Source organism: Hibiscus syriacus, unplaced genomic scaffold (genome assembly GCF_006381635.1).
Source record: "Hibiscus syriacus cultivar Baekdansim isolate YM2019G1 unplaced genomic scaffold, ASM638163v2 tig00001349_pilon, whole genome shotgun sequence".
Taxonomy (NCBI): domain Eukaryota; kingdom Viridiplantae; phylum Streptophyta; class Magnoliopsida; order Malvales; family Malvaceae; genus Hibiscus; species Hibiscus syriacus.
In genome coordinates, this window is record NW_024061867.1 from 739,957 (window position 1) to 765,995 (window position 26,039).

The following is a 26,039-nucleotide window of genomic DNA, read 5'->3' on the forward strand; positions in this document are numbered from 1 at the left end:
TACACCTTTGATGCTGCCCCTCTAGCTATCGAAGTCTTCGGAGTAACTCCGCTGATTGACCTCCGAAATCTTATATTCTTTGATTATCAATCAATCTTTCAACATGACCTCTAACAATTCATGTTATCTATCAAAACTAAATATATTATCTAATAATCATATTAGTATAACAAGATTATTTATGAATAATATCATGATTTTATATTTCACACCAACCCTAAAAGGAAGTATATGTCACCATACATTATTGAAATAGGGTCTATATTTTTTTCCTCTTTCAATTATTCTTGAAACACTCCATTACATTCTCTCTCTCTAACTAAAATAATCCATAGTGGCTCTCCGCAAGAAAAGAAAAGGAAAAATTAAAAAAATTGCATGCCGCCGCCCGAATCCAAAATTTTTCATCGTCTCAAGGTGTTATTTACTTGTGAAGGTCTTAATTAGAAAATCTATGCAATAATTTTGCTCAATCATCTTTAAATTCTTTTATTTTTCGAATCAACCTTATTTAATTTGTATCAAAATACGTGGTGTCGAAATAATAGAAACGATAACATAAAATACAGGCCTAAAATAATTTGCATATCAATACATTCCCTTTGTTGATTATCAACAAAGGCATTGCGATACGGACAAGGAAATCAATGCTTTCAAGTTAGTTACACAGCTAAAAGGATTAAAAAGACTAATGAAAATCAATCACCATTGATGAACCGTATAAAAAAGAATAATACCTTCATTGACGAAACACTCTTCTTAAAAGCAGGATGTATGACGCCATTGCTAGAATTTAGCTCCTCGATCCTGGAAATACACTCCTTCATTCGATTCACAATCGCCGGCATTGCTGAAATGTTACTCGAGATTTTCTCTTTAAGCAGCTGTATCTTACCCCCAACTTCGTCTCCTCTGAATCTATGAAAACCAAAACCTTTAGGTCATATATCAGTAGAGAGCTGTCAATCCTGATTCCACGAACCCTAAAAAGTTTACGGGCCTACCTGGATTAAGCTCTCCGGATGATCCAGGCTCCGATCTGACATAGGGAAAGTTGGGTCTTTGAGAAGAGAGAACTGAAGCTAGAGTGGCTTTGAGTTGATCTGGGATAGTGGATCTGTATTCTAGAATCTTCTCCGCCATTTTATTCACATCGGATTCCAGCTCCTCCAAGTCTTCTTCGGAGTCAAGCTCCGGTTCAGCTCGTCGATTGTCAATGCCAGTCTCGAGGTATTTGTGTTTGTTGTTTGGAGTAATGGAGAAAAAGGGGAAGATTTGAAGATTTTTTTTCACTTTTGGGAGGAGATTAGGGTTTTGAAATTTGAAAACTCGAGCTTAAACGGCAAATAAATCTGTAGTCGAAGAGATTTCCTAGGCGTTTTGATTTGATATTGACATACTGTAAAATGTGAGCAACCTAAGTCGGGGCTGCGCGATAAAACTGAGAAAACTGAAAATTGAATCAAATTATTCGGTTTAGTTTGGTTTGATTTTTTTAATTTACAATTTGATTAATGGGTAATTTGATTTGGTTTCTGTTTCTTATAAAAATGGTTTGAATGGAATTAAAAAATAAAAAATAAATATTTAAAACACATTCATTTTCAATTTATTATAAAAAAAATTAAATAAATAAAATATTAAAACTAATAATATTTTTTATAAATTTAAACTTATATATTTACACTTAATTTAAACTTTAAATTTGTTTTTTAGGTTAAATTTAAAAAATAATGACTAGTCAAAAACTGTTGAATTGAAATAAATCTAAATGAATTGAACTAAAAACCATGATTTTTAAATTATTCAATTTTAATTCTAGTTTCTATTTTTAAAAACTCATAAAGTACGATTTAATTCATATTTTAATATAAATCAAATTAGTATACACCCCTATCTAGGTCGATATGAGAGGACGTCGTATCTTTCCTGATCCATTAAACGAATGAATTACAGTAAGTTAACCACGTCGTCTAGAAGTTTAACTCTTCTTACCCGCCAGAAAATCAAGACGGGTTAAAAAAGAACAGAATCGAAGTCATCATTCCTTTCTGTTATTTTTCTCGGTAACCATACAGAAAATTTCATTGACTCAATCCTCAGAAAAAGGACACGGGACAGTAATTTTTCATGGTCAATATCTGTGAGGTGGTAAATTATTTTTTAAGAATGTTAACAGTAAATTATTAAAATAAAATATAAATACATAATTGAGTAAATCCACACATTAACAAGTGTAAAATTATATTTCGTTTTCAAATGTAAAATTAAAAAAAAAACTACAAATCCTAACTTTTGTAATTTATTTGAGACCATCATTTCTACTATAATTTTTTTTTAACTTTTACCGATTTAACATTAATTTTACGGTTAAAATATATTTCTCTAATTAAAAACACTTTTAGAAATACACGCCAAATGGGCATCACACTTTCGGTCCTTTCAAGTTTCAAGAAGTTTTGCGATCACAATGGAAGATATCAGGCCATCTGCTCCTCCTCCAACCGTAAACTCAGTCCCAAAGGAAAGCCATTAAACCAGTGGAAAACAGCTGAAATAGTTGCAGAAAAAAGGGCATATGTGGATTCAAAGCCGGCTCTCAATGGTTCCCAGAAACAGGAAGTCAGTAAGAAGCCAATATATTTTGTATTTACCAGAAAATTGTGTACAATATACACAGATATCCTATGATTATCGTTTCTTTACGCATGGTTCAACCATACTCTTATGTACATCTAGATTCTAGGTAGCAAAAGGCAAAGATATTTAGCCTTGAATTAATGCGACAAAATCCTTCACGGTAAGCACAACCTTTTCCAATTATCCCTGTTAACAACACTGTGTGTTGGGGTTGGGGCAACCATTAGGTGAATGTTTGTAGGAATTCCTCTTTCTTTTTCCCTTTACCCTCGCTTGAATATCCTTTTCTGTTGCCATTGTTTCTTTTATGTTGTTCTGCACTACGATGCAGAGCTCATCAAGGGGTAACATTGGGAATGGCTCCTCGATAAGAACACCAACCTGCAACATGAAACAAACTTTTAAAGATCGGAACAGAAGAAGAAATTTCGATATCAAGAGGATAACACCGGACAAAGATGCATACTTCTTCTATGCAGAACAAGGAAGCAGCACTGATGAAAGTAGCGGGAACAACAATCCAATGGCAATCATCCCAGAGTATGATAGGAAGAGTAAGATGCCATAGGACCAAAAACCTTGACGTCAACCGAGTGTATGATAGAGGGATCGGAACCCCCATGAGTTGGTCGCATACACCGATTCCTTCATGGAAACATGAGATTGTTGACTCCTGAAATGAAATGAGATCATAAGACTACTGCAATCAAACAAAGATAAAGATGGATCCAATAAATCTGAAGTTCATATGGTCGAAGAAGGAAGATACCAGCGCAGTTCTCTTTGTTTCTTCTAAGTTCAACAATTTAAGGCTTTGAGAAATGAAGTCAATTATGCAGCGAGGCCGATGCTTCGAGTTCAGTATCACAGCTAAATCATCTACTTCAATCAGATTCTGAAGATCCCTGCCAATATCCGATCCATACAGAACATGACACTGCCAAAAAAAAAACGTCATTATCAACCAATCAGTAATTTCCTTTATAGCTCATACAAATGTTCAATTTCTAATCCATGCTCACACCTTAAGTGCAACAGGAAAAGCCATTATATAGTGCAAGAGAGCAGATTTGATGGGCTGATCATCAACTGAATTATCGACCCCAGCAATTACCTGTCTTGCCAAATCATTTGTTCCTGCAATTACCTTAGTCCACGCCTTCCTCCCCTCTTCATACCTCGAATACGAGGCTTCGGTTCTAAAAACCAGCAGCAAAGCCAATGCAGGCGCAGTCAACTGATAAGGCAACGAAGAAGCTCTCAACATTGGGAAAAAATCAGGCAACCAGTGCAAATCCACGGCAGTGTTGTAAGTGGCAACGACAACAGCAACCGAAGTAAAAGCTAAAACAGGCGGAACCAGTGATAAGATTACACGCGACTGTAAACTGGAAAGTAAATGTCGAAGGTGACGCTGTGAACTTCTGTGATGAACCCATTTTTCATGGTCGTAAAGAGCGCGGTTTTGTCGCATTCCACGCTCTTGAATACGATCGGCCCAGTCCGGGATAGCACCGATGAAGGAGATAAGGTTCAGGGTTTTAGCATCGCTAGTGGTGGGCATTGAGCTCGGCGGCAGAGGCGGAGGCGGCGGCGGCGGTTGGGAAGCGGAGAAAAGGATCTTGAAATAGGGCGGTCGATTGAGTTTTGTAGGAACTGGGGAGTTGGGGCGGAAGTGGAGGAAGGGTTTGGGGATGAAGGATGAAGAGAGGGAGAGCTTTGAAGGGCTCGAAGATTGAGTCATTGTAAGATCCAGGGTTTGGACGTGTGACTGTGTGTTACGGGGCTTCCGAGGAATGGAAAAGGGTTACAAGTGGAAAGGAACAGATGTTTAAGACAGTTGTGGGTGTTGGATTCATGTTTGTGAAGGAAATTAAAACACATGTTCATAATCCTTGTTCGGATAAAACAAGTAGCTGTTACGGCACAATATATGTTTGAGAATATTAGGATTTTCTAAATTGTTTTTTTTTCTTTTCCCGTTCTTAAGATTTTACCTTAAATAATTTGAATTGATTCGTATCGTACATCAAATTGATGATTTTATCAACAAAAAAATATTCAATGTGGTGATAACCTCTACAATCGATAGTTGCATAAAATAGATAAACTTCCTCCTTTGGACATTCCCTTGTGAAAGTATATTTACTTTATTGGTTAAATAATAGATGCGATGTCCTGGAATTGATCTACCGTTTGTGTAAACGATGACATACTTCACACAACTATCCCTCTGACAATAATTTAGTTCTCATGGGTATATCCTTAAAACCATGGATATCCACATGGTTCTGCAATAGTTTGAAAGAACTATGCCCAATAGTTTTCTAGAACATACTCCACTTTACTCTCACATAAGTGACTTATGTTTCTCGACTCATCGCAACACACAATGGTCATTAAAAGTTTTTACTTAGTCTATACCACTTTGATCATTGTTTATATCATAGGAACGAACTTGGGATAAGATACCCCCACAGTGATTGTACACAGTTTATGCAATTAGATTGTCCCTTTAAACCTAGATCTTGAAATCTCCAGTTAACAAGGTAGGGTTTTCCTTCACGTAAAACCCTTAAATTTCATGGGATTTAGTCACATTCCTTTAGATGTTTTCTCAATTTGATCTCAATTTTAACCTTTTGGTTAGTGGATCCATAATGTTATCCTTTGATATTACAAAATCGAAAAATATAACTCAATTTGAGATCAATTGTCTATGGTATTATGTTGACGATGTATAAATGTCGACTTACCATTATACTTGAAATTCTATGCTAGTCACAGTATATGCATACCACGGGCACATGTTTTAGCCATTCAAGAATATCCTCCAAGAAATTCCAAAGCTATTCGATTTATTCTCTAGACTTATCTAGAACTAAAAACTCATATTTCATTATCAACCTGGTTATGACCGTTTTCTTAAGGATTTTCATAATATAGTTTCTCCTTCCAATGTGAAACATATTTACGTATGTCGTTGATATCTTGAATATCGAATTCTAACTAGTATCAATCCATCCTTCTAATATAATAGGATAGTCAAAGAAAATGCAATTCATTATTTATGATTTATTTTTATCTGTTTTGGTAATATGATTATTACTTTCTCAAGACACCCCACATTTTTTAAGTGTTTGTGTGACACAATTTTCAACCTTTTCATAAATCATATGGTATTTTGTCCTTTTTTCCTTTTTTTTTCTAGGAACCTTTAAAAGGTTATTAGTTGACATAATAACTTATCTACCCCCTCTTGTTTTGTGGCAACTCAAAACTTCTCTGCATTATATTCATTATTCAATTCTTCCGCTTTACTTCGTTTTGCTCTTTTAGCAAATACACGTAGCAATACATTTGCTATAATCAATGGAGGTAATAAAAAAATTATTTTTCCTATTCTGTTCCATTATTACAAATTTGAAGAACTTGGTAACTAACAATTCATTAGTACCAGCGTCTTCTATTTCGTATCTATGGTCTTTTTTTATGGATATTGTACACCTTATATATTCGATAATACATTCAAAATGTATTTCCATAATAATTCTAAAATCTAGTAACAATGTTTATCTCATTCTCTCTAATAATATGAGGATCATCCGATATTTGATCAAATACAACATGACCAAATAAAACAATATCTTATGTTGTCATATCTTGAATTCTCGTTTCGGCTTACAACCATCAATACCTTTGAATTTAAACTCAGAGTTTGAGTAGGAACCAATGTTCCAAATCACGAATTAAGTAGAGGAACCAACGTTCCAAATCACGAATTAAGTAAATCGCTAAGATTACCTATTAATCCATTTTACGTGAAATTAATAATTTCAACAATAAATCAAAATTAAATTTTGATTTATTTTATTAACAGAATTTAGTCATAAACTAAAATCCTGAAATAAATTTGTAAAAAAGTTTTTACTTTAGAACAATTTCTATTATAAATAGAAATTAACTAATTCTGTTATGTGACATAATTAATATCCCATTTGATTTCAAATATGAAATCAAAGAGTTCAATAAATAGAGAATTAATTCTTGTTTATTTTCGAAACAAAAACAATAACCAATGTTACTTTACATCTATTTCTGATATACAGATTTGTCCACTTGAGATTTTAGCAAACCCATTAGGATGACAGGAAAAATCCTGAAACAAATTTGTTCACTATCTTATTTTTCTCATGATATCTTATCTGTTTCAGATTTAAAGAAATGTAGAAGAAAGGGTTTCGAATCATTTAGAATTAAAGGGAAATATTCAAATTTCACCTACTTGATTGACTTTATTGTTGTCAACCAAAGCTTGAATTCTTGATCATCATTATTAACTTTATCGTTGTTAATTAAATGTAATACCCCCAACCCGTATCCAACCCGAATACGAGTCTGAGATGTCACATTGACTTTTCAAACTGTTACTTTTCATAAAATAGCTAAAGAATTTTAATTTCTCATTTAAATCGAACTGCATAAATGGTGTTAATTAAAAACATTTGGTTTTACAAAACCTATAGAGCATATTCAATACAAATTTCTTAGTACATGCCAATTATATTTAAAATAACAAAATACATATTAATCATTTCTATTCTGATAAGAACTTCGTAAAGGATATGCTGACATGTCTTGCTCATCTTCGCTTCTTTTCTCGTTTTCCGGAACCTACGTGTGAAACACTCACACGCTAAGTCGATGACTTAGTGAGACATATAAAATATATAATGGAAAGTCTAACTTATAACAATGCATAAACAAGTAATACTATCATATCATATTTAAGTATACATTATTTCATATAACAAATACTCATATGCACATATATGATCTTCTACATTCTTAACATTTTTATATTTTATTGTCATTAATATCTTTTAGTCATATTGTCTTATATCTATCATTTTAACCAACAATACACACATCATCATATAATTCCTGTAATCTATTTCTCATAACATGTAACACATACACATATCACGTACAATATATTTATTTTATTGCTTTATTAGTCCATGTATACTTTTGAGAACTTAAGGTATGTGAGTACATTGAGGTTGTGCACAAATGTTGTTACCACAGCTCGTATATATGCAACGAAGTGCCACGTAGAATTGCACCGAAGTGCCGCGTAGAAATGCACCGAAGTGCCGCGTAGAAATGCACCGAAGTGCCATATAAAATGTCCATAAAGACCACATAGAAATTCTTTAAGAATCATATACATATTCTGAGGACCAAGTATGCGTCTCTAAGGACCTCATAAATATTCCAAAGGATACATATATGTCCCGAAGGACCGCATAGACCCTCGACGCTTGGCATGCCAACTATACATATAGCTATCATATCACATAACATGGGCATTTATAATTTATTTTATCTCATATTTACATATTCATATAAGCATATAAGACATTTCCATATAATTCACATTCACATATCACATGACTTGTATCTTGTTCTTATATCTTCTCATAGACATAAATGCACATAGTCATATCACTCATTCACATATACATGTACTCATATAGTTCATATCACATAAGCATATGAACTCCTAATTTCTTATCAAGTATATCATATAATATTCTGGTAAAGTCTCATAGTCACATAACTTTTACTTTATATTCATATAATCCTTTATATCTACACCAGATAGTTTATATTATTGTTTTCTGATTATCACATAAATCATTTCTATTTCCTAAATTATGACCATATACTTCATTATACAAATTCATATAATTTATTACACAATCATTTATTCCTTTTCATATAATCTACACATCAATGTTATATAGTTTTTATCCTATTTTCACATGATCCCTACATCATACTCTTATACATTAATTTCTTATTTTCCCTTAATTCATTTTCACATAGCTTGTTACATAAACATATATTCTCATAAATTATCATTACTTAGTTTCTAAAATCTTCTCATATGATTTCCTAAACCTTTATACTCTAACTCATATCACATAGGAATCTAAAAAGTTTAGTTCATAGTTCCACTTAAACATATCAATTTTCCTATATAGCTTATTTGACCCATTTGTATACTCATTTAAGACAATATCTCTTAACTTATATTATATTCTCACTTTTAATTTTAATTAGTTAGACTTAATTCATATAATTTATACATTGTTATCATATAACTATTTATATTATTATCACACCAAATAACATATAACATCTATGAATATATTCATGTATTCATGTATTTATATTATATTCAAGTATTCATGCATGCATAATAGTCATATCACATAGGGGTGTATTCGGTTCGGTTTTTTACCAAAGAGTGAACCGAACAAAAACCAAACCGAAATAAACGGTTTTTCAAAATTCAAACCGAAATTGAATGGTTAAAAAACCGAAAAAACCAAAACCGGTTTTTTCGGTTCGATTTATCAGTTTTTCAATGAAAAAATCACTTGAAACTATAATTTTTTTAAAAAAAAAATTGTATATTCGGTTCAATATGGAACAAATGAGTTCCATATGGAAAACCTGAACCAAACCGAATCAATAAAATTGAGACTTTAAACCAACCCAAAAATTGAACCATATAAGGTCAAACCGAACTAAACCGTTTTACTCGGTTCGTGTCGATTTTTCGGTTTTCTCGGTTTCGTTGCTCAGCCCTAATATCACATACATACTAACATTCATAAATGTATGAAATCAAATATTGGAATTAGACTTGTTAGGATTTTTGGAAGCTCAAAACGACAACCGGAACGATTTGCAAAGAGGGGTCGGAACGGTTTTGTGTTTAGGAAGTAAGGAGATTGAAAGATAGAGAATTGCACAGCGATTTATAGTGGTTCGACTTTCTCAATCAAAGTCTACGTCCACTACCTTAGCTCCTCACCAAGGATTTTCCAACAAATTCACTAATTTGTTCTTTCTTTTGAGGACAAAGAGATAACCTTACAACTCCCTAGTTTTTCCGGGCTAAACTAGAACATTTTCCTAGCTTTTACACGGGCTAAGCTAGAACCTTTCCCCTTTACAAAAGGATAAAATATGTAAACAATAAAACCTCTCTAAGGTAGGTGTTTACAAGAATTAAGCTCACAAGAACAAAATATTTACAAGAGATAAATAAGAATGAAAACTCTTCTCTTGTGTTTGATTACTTGGATAGTTGTTCTCTTTCTTCTTCAAGTGTCCTTAGCTTGTATTTATAGGTTGGAATGTGTTTGAAGTCATATCTAGCCGTTGGGGATGTTTTGGAGCCGTTTGGGAATGATGTTTCTGCAAAAATAGGTTGCCCAGAATGGGGGGAATCGGTACCCCTTCATAGGGAATCGATACCCCTTCATAATATTCAAATATTATGATCGTTGGGCTGATGAACAGTGAGGGAATCGGTACCCCTTTAGGGGAAATCGGTTACCCTTTTACATACTGGAATTTTTGAGCCTCGAGTTACTGTTCAAACAGTGATTTACTGTTCAAATAGTAAATTACTATTCATAAAAACATTTTTGTGCTCGATTTTAAATTAAAAGAACTTTGAATTATTTTTGTAAATTTTGAATAAATTCAATTAAGTCCAAATACATTTTGTAAATTCAATTCAAGTCCAAAAACCATTTTGCCTTAAATTGTTATATCGAAACATAGTTCAACAAGACTCATCGCGAGTCTTATTTCCATACACATCATTTACAACTAGTATGCACTCACCTTAGCCTCACTTAGTTCCCAAATCCACCTCTAATATTTCCTTCTTTGAATCGAATCCTAATTCGATGATCGTTCCGAAACTTGCTCACGTTCGTGTCTACATAATCATACATTTATACATATCAGTATTCCAAATAGCATACTTTAATTTTCATTTCTTAAACTAAAAGAAATATCTATTTCCATTTTCCCTTTGAAGTGTATCGTTACTCCATTCACTGGTGTATCGGTACATCCCTTCACTGGTGTATCGGTACACTGCCTAGGTATCAGTACACAAATTACATTCAAAAAATTTTGTTTCAAGGGGGTATCGATACACTGCCTATGTATCGGTACCCTTTGAATATCTTCTTGAATTTTACTCTTGACGTATCAGTACTTGTTGAATGGGTACCGATACCCCTTGCCTAGAAAATCATTTTTAAGCCCGAAAATTCACCCACACTTACCTAATTCTTCTTATATAACCTCCTTTTAGCCCTTTAAACTTAACTACACTTATTTTAGCCAACTTATATCACTATAACTCACCTTAATATCCAATATTCTATCTTAAATTTGAAAACCAAGAATTTTACCAATTTATCAACATGTTCTAAATTCATTTCTCACACTTTGGATTTCTTATTTTAATTGATGACAAGTCAAATTTAACTTCCAACTTTATTTACTAACTCTTTTCCAAGATTTCACTTTGAAACCTCTTATCTTTAATATCTCATAACTTGTTAATCTTTGAGTTTTAAACCATTTAAAACTCCCCTTAAGCTTTCTTATCACTCTAAGGTGGCGTTTGGTTAGATGGAATCCCTTGGAATTGGGGGGAATTGGAATCCAATTCCATCACTTTCCCATGTTTGGTTCAAGTTTTCCAAGGGAATTGGAATCCCTCGTGGCTTCAACTTTCCATTAAATGAGGGAAAGTGAATTCCATCCAAGAATGGATGGAATTCAATTATCTTGTTGGAGGGAATTGAAATTTGACCATACTACCCTCATCAATCTTTTGATAACTTATTCATATATTCAATAAAAATATTTTTTTATTATTTCGGGTCGGGTTTCTAATTCATATATTCGGGTCGGGTTGGGTGAGTTATTTTAGTCGGGTCGGTTTTTTTAAGTGTGATATTCGGGCCGGGTCGAGTTCGGGTTTAGGGTGAAAAATACCCGACCCGAAAAGATATATAATTTTACCTTATATATTTAGGAATAATTACAATAATACCCCTATATATATATATTTTCAATTAAGTCACTATTTTTATTGAATAATGTTTTATTATTATTTTGGGTTGAGTCGGGTCGGATTTCTAATTCATATATTCGGGTCGGGTCGGGTGAAACTTTATTTTGTTCGGGTCGGATCAGGTTTTTTAAGTGTGATATTCTGGTCGAGTCGGGTCGACTTTTTTTAAGTGTAATATTTGGGTCGGGTCGATTTTGGGTTTAGGGTGAAAAAAACCGGACCGACCCGAAAAAATATATAATTTACCTTATATATTTAGGAATAATTATAATAATACCCCTCTATATATAATTTTTTTCAATTAAGTCAATGTTTTTATTGAATAAAAATAATTTTTTTATTTTTTGTTGTGTCGGGTCGGGTTTCTAATTCATATATTGAATAAAAATAGTTTTTGGTATATTTTTTGGTAACTAATTAACATACTCCGATTGGAATGTATCGAAATATTGCTATATCTTTTGGTAACTTATTAACATATTTTGATTGCGATGATTTTAACTTATGATGTTTATTAGCATGATTTTCAATCAATAAAATAAAAATTTAATATTTTTTAATTTTTTATAATATATTACTACATGTAAGTTGTAAAATAAACTAAAATAAAACAAAAAAACAAGAAGGATAATTCTGTCATTTTACATTACTGAAATCAAATTCATCTGACATGTATGCCAACCAAACAGAATATGGAATTGGATTCCAATTCCTGACAGATTCCAATTCCTTCACAGATTCCAATTCCTTCACAGATTCCAATTCCCTCATAAACATTCCAGCGAACCAAATGCCACCTAAGGATCAAAACCAACTTAAAAATTAAAGGAAATCTTAACTTGAGACTAACTCACCTTATTCATGGTACCACGAGAAGAAGAAGAAAGGTTCACCCACCTCCAGACTTTTCTTTCATTTTTCCTCTTAATCCACACGTGTTATATAGCATACAAATAAAGGATACAAATCTTTTTTGTCAAATAACCATTTTACCCTTCCAACTCTCAATCTTTACTAATCAATCATCCCCACATAATTTTTCAATTAAGTCATTGAACTTTTAATCTTTTTTGAAAATGAGCACAAAGTCTCCAAAATTTACATTTTAGTCCTAGCCCTATATTTGGGATGTTACATTAAAGCTTTAACTGTCAAGATTCAATGTACGAAATATAAAGTGCGCAACCACAAAATTCTTGCAAAGATTTTGGAATCCAATTATTTGAATCCATACTAAAAAATTAGTGTAGCCATATCTCACATTAAAATTAAACTAAAAAATATTCTTCAAAGAACTTAAAATTCATAGATTCAAATTTGAAGGAAACTTATATTTGGCGTAAATTCCTCTTGATTTCCGCTCAATATTTGTTTTGTCGAATTTTTGACACTTCTCTTATACACAACAAGGATTAAACTCAAATGAATTCTATATCATCTCAGAAAATAAAAAATTAAAATATGTCTTAAGATTTTTAGAAAAAGTAGTGCACTAATCCAAGATAATATAGAAAAATAATAATGAAACAAATATCATTAAAATCAAGAGGATAAAAGGATAAAGAGAGTTTACTCTTATCTTGAGATTGTTATATGAAATAACAATTAAATACGAAATCAATCATGAGAAAATAAACAAAAAAAACTAAATTTATTAAAGATAAAAATAAATGGAAATAAAATACTCTTTTTATTTTGATCAATCAATCAGAATCATTTGAGACCTATCGCTACACAGTTTCCTTTTGACAGATTTTTGGCCACTCCTTTGGTGTTCGAGTTTGTTGGTCGTATGTTTCCTAGAATACAACAACTAGATAATCAGCTATAGTAGCACCAGTGTAGATCATACTTATTGACTTGTGAAAGCTTGCAACTTTTAACTTGTAAATAACCTAGCAGATTAGGGAGTTTCAAGATAGATTTAATCCAAACAGATATCTTTTAATATTCAAATGTAAACATGGATTTAATCCAAACATATACTTTTTAATATTCAAAGTAAATAGATAACATCATTGAATTTAAAATATTAAAAAGATAAAACTCCTTTTACCATTCAAACTTAGACCAATATTATTTTAGTTTGAAATATACAAAAGTATATAATTACCTTTGATATCCAAAGTTAAAAATGTAACACATACCTTTTTAAATTGATGTATTCAAAAATTAATTATCCTACTAACATTCAAATTAAAAGTTATATTTTAATTTGCAATAGTTAAAAGGAATATAAATTTAATATAAATATTAAATCCATCAATTAAATTCACCATTTTTCTAACAGTGTTTATCGTTATATATTTTACACTTTTAGGTGTCTATTGTTATATAGTTTAATTTTTAATTTTTTAATAATAAAAACATTATTAAAGAAAGAAAAAATAAAAACAAACTCACATCGTCCCTCTTCCTCCCATCCCCACCGCTGATGGTGAAAGTTCACCACATTTCAGGTTTTGTTCAGAACAAGATGAGGAACTCAACGGTGACGGCCATGTAATGTACAAACGACTATAGCCATCAAAATCTTCAAAAATAACAAAAAACTTCGAAATTCGACAACATTCACAGCCAGTGACAAATTCGAAAAAAAATTATGGATTAAACCAATATAAATATAATAAAAAATTATCTAATATAATTAATATATATTTATAATTTAAAATTATAATAATATTTACATATATATTTAGATAAAAACTAGAAAAAAATACTAATTGGAGCTATATATATTAATTTTCTTAAAATAATTTATACATATTTTTATTTAGGGTAAACTACCTATTTGTTAACTCATCTAATACTTAATCCATGTTTTGGTCATTTAATTATTATTATTTTTTCAAAATCATAATATAATGTTATATTTTCATTATGTTTTGATTACATATCGTTAAAATAATAATAATAATAATAATAATAATACTAACATGACATTTTTAATTATTTTCAATCTTGATGTAGAATTATCTTATGATGATACGTTAATATTATCATTAAATTTTTTAAAAGATAAGTGACAAAAAATGTAATGTTAGATATGATTTAAAATAAATAATAGTTAGATGATCAAAATAAAAACTAAATAATAGGTGGACGACTAAAGGGTAATTTACCCTATTTTTTGGCATAGCGTGTGCCATGGCCTAGGCCTAGATACTCCACTGTTCGCGATATTTTTCACGACGATTGGCGCAGTTTCATGGTAGTTGGGGGATTGAGTTTTATTCCTAGCGGCGAGACAGTTCTAATGGGATCAACAGTGACGACCACAAACCGACAATAGAAGATGTAAAATTTGGGGTTTGTTAATTATAATATTAATTTTTTAAATAAAATATTTAAAAAAATTAATATGTGTGACATGTGTCAGATAACGATTAAATTTAACAGTTGTTACGGTCTAGACACTTAAAACAACGTTGGAAACATTAGAAACTTATTGTTAATAAAAAAATCTTTAGCCACCAAATCGTATTTTGAGATATATTTCAAGAACTAAAAAGTATATGAAGCATTATAACTTTAATATTATAAAAAAAGTTTAATGTTTAATTACTAACTCTATTAGATTTAGAGTAAATTAAAGGTTGAATTTGATTCTAGCTTAAATAGTAGTAGGGAAATATGTTAAATCGACTTTTACTATTAATTTATGTATTGTATATAAATCTTACATTTAGTGTATTCCTTTTAAATCCTATAATTTATTATTTAAGTATTTTACTTGACTTGAAATTAAAAATTTTAATATAAAAATTAAAGTTGATTGAATCAAGGAACTAAATTATGAATTTATGCATAATATAAGGACGAGTAATAGTAGTTGACCATTTAGAAGAGAATAGGAGAGTCGAAGAATCTAAGGAGCAGATCGGACATTGGGAGGTTCAATAAAGGGTCTCCGAGATCTGATTGGTTTATTTAGTGAGGCTGAAAGTATCCGATTGAACGAAAAACAGTCCTAACAGAGTAACTGGTCTTTTTGCTATTCTCAACTGAGAAAATGGAAGACCCGAAAGCTGCCCCGAACCCACCAACTGCAACCGCAAACGCAGCCGCTCCTCCACCGCAGCCACCACCCGCAGCACCAGAACAGCCAGCTAGCAAGAAAAGACCTCTAGAAAACAGCAATGACCAGTACCACAGAATTCTCCGTATTTCAAGACGAGTCTTGTTCTCAAAGATCTTCGTACTCATTTCATCGAGGTATATTCATATATTTCCAAAATATCTCCCTTTTTCAATTTATTTATTGTTTTGGTTGTCTATCCCCCCCCCCTTTCTTGCATGTTGATTTCAAATAAGAGAAAAAGAAACCCTTGTTTGTGAGCAAGTTTCGGTTTTCTGGACTAGCTGCCCCTTGACTTCCCCAATAATTTGTATATGGCAGTAAAATTGGATTATAATCGTTCAATTCTTGAGTTTGGGTACTTAGGTGTTCTTATTTTGTGGGTTTCTCTTAAAGTGTTCTTATTATTCTTGGTTATCTCAAAGTTTATTTTTTTAACTAAGGATAGTTTTCTTTGTTTGTTCCATTGTGGATGATGACTTGGTTATTGCATGAACAATGTAAAGGTTATGGCAAAATTTATGTGTGCCTGAAGTAGTTTCATGAATCTGGATTGCTTGTATGAGTTACTTTTTGTTTTTCTTTTTCTTTTAGTGCTTTCTATATTCATGGAACATTTTGTTGATATGACATGATATTGATTTTCTGTTCCTTGAAGGTTCTTCGAGTGTCTGATTTTCGAAACTGCAAGGCAGCCGATGAAATAAAAGAAAGTAAGCTCACAATACACTTTGTTAAGTTTTGCGACTGTTGGCTTAGTGAATTCATCCATTTCAATACTATATTGTCTGTGGCTCGGTAACTGTCGTAAACTGCTGTCTTCATGGATTTGATCGGTTACTGCTATCTATTGTCTTAGCCTATTGGAAAAGAAAAGTACTTGCATCTCTTTAGTTTGATTGACATCTTTTAGCTACTATTTAACTTTGGTTCTTTTAAGTCGAAATGCAAATTTTCCATTTGCAAAAGGCTTGGATTGAGAAACTTCAATATGACTTGGCTATTTGAAACCCCATTTAACTCTGTTAATCCACCTGTTGGCAGTTAAAAAGTTATGATATGTTTTACCAGAAAAGCTTAAGAACCTGAGCATATTGATTCCACATTAAAAATGTTCATTCCAGAGCCAGATGGACATAAAATAATATTGTATTAATTTCCCTATTTCTCGAATCACTTCTATTATAAGGAGACGTTCTCTTGATGTGGCTTCGTATCACGTGTTTTATAACAGAATACTGCACCTGCAATTTTGTTTTAGGTAAACTTTTTATATCATTAATTTGCAGTTAGCCAGTTGCTAATGTTGAACATTTTCTCATGTAAACCACTTCATTAGAATATGATCTATGGTTGCTGATCACACTGTGGATAGGATATTAATGTTTGATTCAAAACCTAAAGGTTACGCTTTCAAAATTTGTGATTTACAGAGACAAAGCATTTAGTGGAATTGTACAATCAGATGTTAGCCTCCGTAGAGAAAAGTAACAGTGCACCCGGAGCCGGAGGTCAGACACTGCAAGTTGAAACCAGAATGAAGCAGAAGCCCCAGGAGCAACCGCAAGTCATTAAGCCAACACCAGCAGTATCATCCAAAACCAAGATTTTGCAGTCAAGTAGTGTCACCAGGAAACTACAATCTGACGATGGTGGTGAAGCTACAATCTGACGATGGTGAAGCTCAGGGGACATATATTGTTGGGGGCTCGGCTTTTGGGTGGAACTTTATAACCTTTACAGGGAATAAACCAGTCTATTATGGGGTAACAAAGGAATCGTTCCGTAGTGCTCAAGCAAGTTCTGGTTTAGGGGGAGAGTGAAAGTCTTTCTGACATGTATTGTGGGCTAAATATTGCATAAACACTAAATGCTTTTGGAGCTCAAACGTTATATAAAATTTAAGTATTGCTTTTTAACTTAGATTTTTAGTTGGATTTCTAACATTCCTAGTATACTCTTGTTATCTCTATTGTCTGGTTCTTGAAATTAAAAAAGGAGCCATTGACTTAGAACTAGTAAAAGAGTATCTAAGAAATTGAATGTGCCTGCTGTACAATATATCTAATATAAATGTAAAATAACTTTTCTTCAAACTATGGCTAAGTGGTAGAGCATTTGACTGCAGATCAAGAGGTCACCGGTTGGGCCCGCTCTTCATTTTTTAGTCTTTTTTAAAACTTAAATTTGTAAAACATTTTTCTTAGTGCTCAGACATGAAGGGTCTATATCTCAGTGGTAGATCATTTGACTGTAGATCAAGAGGTCACCGGTTCGAACCTGGTTGGGCCCTTTTTTCTTGTTTCTTTTTCTCGGCTCCATAACTTTGAAGGTCTTGTTACGTGTGATTCCGAAACCAATGAAAGATATAACAGTGATATTTCTCAGTGACCCAACTGTGTTATGGGCAAAAGAGACCATGACCTTGTTTCGTCGTCATCTATCGTAATGGGCTGTAAATATTAAGGTCTTAAATTAATACCAAGTAATTTTAAGTTTCAATCTAACTAACTTTTCAATTTGCTTACACTGTTTTATTGTATTTTCATTCCTTTTGGGTAAATATTGGCTTACATCACTGTTTATATGTTACGTACTCTTTGGTACAACTATTTAATATTTTTATTTTATTACTTTTTACAATTATGTTTTAAAATTAAGGGTAAACTACCTAAATGACAACCCACTATGGGTCTTGGTATCGAAATGATCACTATTTTTAAATTTACGTCAATATGACCACTGGAATATTTAAATAGTTTAAATAAAGTCATATGTCATTAACATTCGACGGAAGTGTTTACTTTGCAGTTAACAAAATTAGAATAATTAGGATGTGGGTCCTTGTAAAGTTATGTATTCACGGCACTGAAACTCCGCTTTGTTTTCTTCCATTTTAGTCACTACTTTGTATATGATTTATTTTTTTGGATTTTCATTTAACGCAATTTGATCCCGATTCTGTTTTTAATTTGTCTAATGTCTATTTTGAGTATTAACTTTAAAATATTTTATTCTAATAATGTATTAAATTTATAAAGTAAATCCCCTAGATTTTAGAATTAATCAATGTGATCACCAAGATTAACTTTAATTCTTAATTTTTAATTAGATCCTAATTTCAATTTAATTTAATAAATTTATTTCTCCAATCAAATTGTGATACATGTCATAATCTAATTAAAGGGATTTTGTAATTTTAATTTAATTAATTTAATAAATTTTCAATCTAATCAAAAGGTGACACGTGTCACCTTTTGAATTGAAGTGAAAATAAATTAAGATTATTTTTGACACCCAAGGGAATCCAACTTGGGTCCCAAGGGTAACATGCGCATGCCTTAACAAATGAGCTAATTTCATGCTTATTAACAATTGAGCTAATCTCATGTTTGTTATTAAGATAATACATATGTTATATAAATTGTTCAAGTTTAGGCAAAAAAATTAAAATAACTTAATTAGATTTGAACCCAAAATGAATTAGTAACCAAGCAAGCCTTAATCAATAAGCTAAATCCAATATTATATTATATTTAATAAAAATAAATACAAACGAATGTCAATTGAGAATATGACAACACTTAAATCACTAAAATAAATCTAATAATTTATTTCTAATTGATTTAAGATTTTAATATTTTTAAACTAAATTTATTGTTTTCATATTTATTTTTTAATTATTATATATATAATCATTAAAAATAATTTAATATTCAAATTACGATTATGAAAAAAATTATTTAAGATTCAAATTATGAATTTATCCTTTTTGTATCACCCATAGCCCGTATACATCTCAAAATACGAGCTAAAGATGTCACATCAACTTTACAAACATTCTCTGATCATAAATGCTTAAAATTTTGTTCCATTGTAAAAAAAAATCTCTTATTAACTTTACAATTATTCCATTAATCGTGTAAAATTATAAAATAATAATTTTCTTATAAATCAAGCTTAATTTTATGTAGAAGTTTAGTAGTTCAATAGTAAACGATATTGCTTAAAAACTATCTAATTTTAAAATATTTATTTGTTCTCGTAAAATATAATTTTTATCTAAAATATAAAACTTGGATTTGTATTTATAACCCTAATAATATATCTTAGATATTTCTTATTCGTATACATGACATCTAGAAAATTTAAAATAGTAGGATGCCATTACTGGTACTTGTAGTTGTTCTTTGTTGATTGATATCAACTCGACTCCTTACTTCACTTGTCCTTCTTGACCTACGTGTGAAAATCATCACACGGTAAGTATTCACTTAGTGAGGCATTATAAACAAACTAAGGTGACATAAAATATTAAACAACTTAACAACATCATAACATTATATTTCTTTATATAAAACTTAGCTTAAAATATCATAACAATTCAAAACATTAAATTTAAATTCAAATAAAATATTAAATATCCAAACTGATTATTCAAACCATTTTTCCTCATCAGAGACTTGAAAATCATCATCTCATGGTTTTGTCAAAATCATAATAATCAATAATAAATATAACAATCATGTCATACTCTATTTCATTCAAATACTTTTCAGAACTTTTTTATTTTATTCTCATTTTCCACTTTCATATTCATTCACATATTCATTTTCATATTCCATGTTCATAATAAATACTTTCACATTTTAGAATTTATTTTCTAAATCAGAACTTATTTCTAGATTCATAACTTATTTTCAGACTCATAACTTACTATCAGATTCATAACTTATTTTCAAATTTACAACTCAATGCATATTTATGAGAATGCAAGGCACATGATTTATACATAATGTGCACACAATGCACTTCAGTGTCAAATCATCAACATAAGGTGCACTATAAATGCAAATCATATCATATGCACCAACGGTGTCATACGTAATGTACACGAATGTATCATAAATTAACTTGAAATTAACTCAACTTCCTGACATGCCAAGTGTACCTACGACTCTCAATACCAAGTGTTTCCCAGGAAGTGGTTCCACCGGAATCCTACGGCAGACGACTGGATATTGCTCGTCGTAGGTTTATGGATTATGATTAAATAACGTTTTTCACTTTCATAATGAAATAAAATCAGTTGTGAAATCAATGTTGTGCAGACTGTGAGTCCTACGGCCTGCGACAGCCGTTGCTTTCTTTCAGGCCAATTGTTCAACAGAAAGGGGGAGGAGGTATTTAGTTTAATCTGTTTTCTTTCTTTAATCCCATTGTTCTTCCCTTCTACTTTTTAGTCCCCAGTTGCATTTCTTTTCCACCAAATCTCATTCTTGTGTTATCGACCCGATTATCATACTCGTGTATGTTGATTTGCAGCTTGTTGTAACATTGACTCAAGAAGTACTGCTTAAGATGGTTACGCCTCCGAACCCATCAGTTAACTCGAAGCTTTGAACTGCAAGACCATTTTGTATGATTACTTGTTCTCTTTTCAATTCATTAATGAGTTAATATCATTGTTGCACTAAATTCCAATTATATCAGATGTTAATAGAAGGTTTAGACGCGTATCGAGGTCAGGAGTTGATGGATTGTGAAGAAATTATAGAAAGTAACAAACAAGTGGTACTGAATTCCGATAATTCTTTCTAGACTCGTCAAGAAAAAATTATTTCTTTTCATCTTATAGAGGACAAGGATTCTTATCGGGCAAAGGAGCTGAAGAACAATATAATCTTAGTTAGACGGAGGCGTTGCGAGCAAGGGAAATGTCGAAGAAGAATAGTTTAGCTCGTAGAAAAAGGCAGCACAAATTAATTAGGTTGATGGCAGTGAGAAGAAAAAGAAGACAGGTGGAAGTGGATTTCAAGTAGGGAAGAGAAAATTGAAGACCAAGTTAACAGAAGCGGCTAAAGCCAAAGCAGCTCAAGCTATGGAGCTCGACAAATGAGGTTTATTTATCTATCAAAATATCCTAGGGATTTGTTTTTCCTTCTCTGCTGGATTTTTCTTATCGAGCATAAGGTATTTGTTAGCCTGAGAATTCTTGGATGTTTATTCAGTGACCCATTTTTTCCAATATAAATATGTTTATTAGTTTGGAATACATGTTTGAATAAATAATGTGATGACTTACAGCCTAGTCCGGTGAATGTTTGTTTTCCTTGAATCATCTTTTTCTAGCTGTGATTTTTTTTGGAATTTGTAACGTGTAAGTCTGCTACTGCTATGCTTGATATTGTATGGGTACGTGATGGGAAGGCAATAAGTTTGTTGAGGGTTTTCTTTAATCCAACTTACCAAATACCGTACTTGGAAAAAAACATCTTGGATAGCTGTTTCCACCGTGTTTATTTGAGAGGATTTTCTTCAATTCAACCGAGCCAGCATAAGGCACTAAACGCTTTGTTGGATATGACCCAAATGGTTTCAATGTTTTGCAGAATGCAAATTTTGGTACTTGTTTGTGCCTTCCCACTTGAAGTTGCAAACCGGCCTTGGTTATTGACATGAAAATATTTTCTATCTTATGCACTCCTTTTTGCACGGTGAACGTAGAGGCGTTATTTTCTGAGGCTTAAAGCATGTATGTTTCATGTTAATATTAAGCTAAGTCAAACGAAATCGTCATTCCTGGTGATGTTTTGATGCTTTATATATATATATATACGAAAAATAAAAAAGAATTATAGTGAATTAGGACTATTGGATGTGTGTAAATTGATGATTGAGATTATCTTTTTTTTTTTCTCTAATAAAAGTATCCTCATTTTCAACTTTAATCTCAAATATCAATTTAAACTTGTCCAGGTATCCCAATTTAGTGTAAATTTAAAACATTTTACATTAAGTAACTAAATCCTACCTCTTATATATATATATATATATATATATATATATATATATTAGAGAGGTGTGTGATGGTAAGAGTTAAGACCGAATGACCCAAGTTGAAATTTCTGTATTTAATCTGTGCATGTCGTCTTATTAAAAAAACCCATCATGGAATTAACAGTTTTTCAACCATTATAAAAGAAATCATATAAATATCCATTTTTCTAACCAATGAAGATTTTAACTTCATTTTAGAAAGTAGAATAAGTAAAATGCATCACTGTATCGTGTTGTCTTCGACTGTTTTACAGTGGAATTATTAGTCACTGCATGCATAGTCATCTTTCTCTACAGTCTGATGTTGGCCGGTGGACCGTACTGGACCTCCAAATTTGTACAGCCCAATCCTCAGAATTCATGCCATAAATTATCTTATAATCAGATAAAGTTCTGGACACTCCTACCCGATGGGTACAATAAAATCGTATATTATATTAAAATTTATTTTTTTATTTTTAAAATTTTATGTGATTTAAATGATTTATTATCGATAATATAAATCATGTATCTGTATCTATGCCTAGTCAATGGTCATAAACATGTAGAACTAATGTGCCACTTAATTTTTGTTCAATAAAAAGCAGCGGCTAAACCCTGTATTAATATTTTAATTTTATACCTGCAAGGATTTGCATTAATGGTTAAACACGTCTTACCACATACTTTATGATATCAACTATATTTTAACTTTTATGTCCCCACACCTATTTGGTCAACGTTGACCCTTTAAATAAAATATTAAAGAATAATAAATAAGCTAAAAGCTGGCTCTACTTGTTTTGTATTGTATAAAATCTTAACCTTACTACAAATTGATAATACTGAAATCTCGTAAAACATTCTAAACTTTTTGTGCCTAATGAAACTGTCTATTTTCTTTGTCTAAAATATTGGATCCGTTTATTAAAGAATTTAATATTTGAATCTCGTGAATATTAGATTCATTTATTGTATTATTAATTTAAATATTGAAATAGTGGTGGGTTTTACTGAAGATTTAAGAGTATTGTACTCAAAGCACTAAAGCAGTTATGGCATACACATAAATATAATGAGATGTTTCCGATATATAAATATATTATATTTATGTTTGCAGATTTGTCATATCTGAAGTTAAATTTATTAAAAATGATGCAGATTAACAAGATGAATGGCAAAAGCGTTGGGAGGGGAATTTCTTTGATTACCATCTGTATAGGATTATCATTACTATTTCTGGAAAGGAATCCAGCCTTGACAATGGCCGCGCTTAATTCTACAAATCACTTAAACAAGCCACTTTGCCATTATTTTCTTACCCCATTGCAAATATTTTAAAATTTCGAGTTTGGCAATCCATCCTCAATTTATCACTTTCGTTCATATCATATTTTTCGCATCAATTTAGCCTTCGAAATTGCTCGATTGCATCATTCTATATCTATCCCTAACTTAAAATTCTAAGTTGTGTTTTATTGTTTAGAGGTTATGAGGTTGAGATTTAGGGTTTATACTTTATAATTTGAACAACTTCGAGGACTAAATTGATGTGAAAACACGATAGGGGCGAAAGTGATAAATTTGATATACTACATGAGCAAAAGTTATCACTTTTTCTTATATTTAATTATTTGTCTACTTTGATTAACATCGATCTAGATTATTACACACCTAATATATTTTTAATATATTAGTAAAATATTTTAAATTAATTTTTTATTAATTTTCAACTTTCCTATAAAACCATCATTCTCAGTTTCTCTAATATATTTTTACAATAATTCTAGACACAAAAAATCACTATTTCCCAAAATCTCTTTAAACTCAAAAATTTGTACATAAAATATATAATTTTGTTGGTTTGAGAACTTTCTCAAATTTGGAGATTTTGAGGTGATTGTTTGAACTCAAATGACAAAAAATATATATATTTGATGATAAAGAACAACATATGTCGAAACTACCTATAACAAATAATCAACAAATGAGATCAAAGCTTGATAACTCAAACTTTGATGTGTATTTGCATTAATTTTGATCGAGTTTCATGAGAAATCAATAACAATAAAATAAAAATGATTGAAATGTAAATATTTTGGTATTGATGTTATCGTAAATGTCGACCAATGATGGTCAACAATTGATTGTCAATGAAAACCGAAAGAGGTGACAATTTTCTGTAAAAAAAATAAAGAAATAATCAAATCATCATCTTGTTAACAATCTAATGGCCCGTTGACAAAGAAAAATCAATGTAAGAAAATTAATGCTAAAATTGAAGTATTTAGAAATTTAATGATTAAATTGTTACACAAACTAAATCCGTTGACTAATGGAATAATTTTCCCATAAAATTATATATAAATTACGAGGGCGGGCGGTGAGAAAGGGAGGGGGGTGATGTTATCAGTGCTTGGAAGAAGATATTTTGAGACTGATGGTCCGTCTACACTTAGAGCGATGTTAGTGGTAAACAGAGAAAGATCACATGCTATTCAAACCAAACAAAGCCTCTACCCCCTATTCTTCTCCCCCCTTCACCTCCTTCTTGCGTCCACACGACGCGCTACTTTTTCAAATAATAAAATATCTTCTTCGTCCCATACTCTTATGAGAATTAAATATTTCCAACCGGCCGTTTCGTAAAAAAGGCGGGATATTTTAATTTTTAATTTTTAATTTTAAAATTTAAATCAAATATAATAACAGAAAGCACACGTGTAAAAAGGGCGTGTGGGAGGAGGGACAGCATTTAATATTAAAAAGTTCAACTTCAATCAAAGAGGGCAAATTTGCTTGGATGGGCATTGAAAAAAATAATTCTTTTTATTTGAAGTGTTTAGATTTTACTTTTCTAAACAGGGTAAATGTTATATTGGATTTTCGAAGTCGGTCGGAGCATTTGAAGTCTTCCAAAAGACGGTTGGAGCATCTGATGTCTTCAAATTTTTCATCACCGTAATATCACGACTTATCATGACTGACCTTTCTCTCCCAGTTGCAGTTACTAAAATATCGTGATTGACCTTTAGAAAACGACGATTGTTGTTGGAGATGAAGAGTTAGAGATGCCGAGTACTCCAATCATCTTTCAGAAGATGTCATATGCTTCGATTGTCTTTCGAAAAATGTCATATGTTATAATCGACTTTTGGCATTTCACCATTCTTCAAAAAATAATTGTTTTATTCTTTCATTTCAACCATTTTTTTCAAAGCTCTATTAGAGGTTTTTCACCAACAAAGAGAGAAATAAGTTAAGGAAAGAGGATTATCCTACATTAGGAACGATAATACAAATAGTTGATTTAATCATTTCATTTCTTATTATTTAGATGTATGTATAAATTATATTTAAAATCAATTTTTTTTTTTGTACTTGAAGAATTTTTTTGATAAAATATGTGTCTAATGTTTTATGCTTACATTTTTAGGTACCTACTGTAAAAAATATCATTAAATGATATGTGTCGAGTTCAATTTTTTTTGAATATTTTTATATAATAATTTAAAAAAATATAAAAATATAAAATGTGAC

The 26,039-nt window shown here is 31.2% G+C and overlaps 2 protein-coding genes and 1 long non-coding RNA gene across 3 annotated transcripts; 1 reads left to right on the top strand and 2 right to left on the bottom strand.

Annotated features, from left to right (window-relative positions):
- Positions 1-753: 753 nt before the first annotated feature.
- Positions 754-2,710, bottom strand: LOC120125454. Its single transcript, XM_039143891.1, has 3 exons — positions 2,677-2,710; positions 1,005-1,334; positions 754-918 (listed from the first exon to the last, which is right to left on the bottom strand). The coding sequence occupies exons 1-3, from the start codon at positions 2,708-2,710 to the stop codon at positions 833-835; spliced, it is 450 nt and encodes a 149-aa protein (XP_038999822.1). The 3' UTR covers positions 754-832.
- On the bottom strand, positions 2,610-4,454 carry LOC120126050 (UPF0187 protein At3g61320, chloroplastic-like). The gene is made up of 4 exons (XM_039144355.1): positions 3,665-4,454; positions 3,410-3,577; positions 3,107-3,313; positions 2,610-3,021 (listed from the first exon to the last, which is right to left on the bottom strand). Exons 1-4 carry the CDS (start codon positions 4,382-4,384, stop codon positions 2,830-2,832), a joined length of 1,287 nt encoding a protein of 428 aa, XP_039000286.1. The 5' UTR covers positions 4,385-4,454; the 3' UTR covers positions 2,610-2,829.
- Positions 4,455-15,529: 11,075 nt separating this feature from the next.
- LOC120125604 lies at positions 15,530-17,573 on the top strand. Its single transcript, XR_005516376.1, has 3 exons — positions 15,530-15,817; positions 16,339-16,393; positions 17,114-17,573. It is a non-coding gene; the product is annotated as an uncharacterized LOC120125604 (long non-coding RNA).
- Positions 17,574-26,039: the final 8,466 nt, after the last annotated feature.

Bases quoted from the DNA above. Each gene is read 5' to 3' on its own strand.
- LOC120125454 (XM_039143891.1), bottom strand. From the start codon at position 2,710: ATGCGTAAAGAAACGATAATCATAGGATATCTGT. The intron at 1,335-2,676 runs GTATATTGTACA...TTGCCGTTTAAG, and splicing joins GATAATCATAGGATATCTGT to CTCGAGTTTTCAAATTTCAA. The intron at 919-1,004 runs GTAGGCCCGTAA...TGGTTTTCATAG, and splicing joins ATCCGGAGAGCTTAATCCAG to ATTCAGAGGAGACGAAGTTG.
- LOC120126050 (XM_039144355.1), bottom strand. From the start codon at position 4,384: ATGACTCAATCTTCGAGCCCTTCAAAGCTCTCCCTCTCTTCATCCTTC. The intron at 3,578-3,664 runs GTGTGAGCATGG...TTTTTTTGGCAG, and splicing joins CTTTTCCTGTTGCACTTAAG to TGTCATGTTCTGTATGGATC. The intron at 3,314-3,409 runs GTATCTTCCTTC...ATTTCATTTCAG, and splicing joins AAACAAAGAGAACTGCGCTG to GAGTCAACAATCTCATGTTT.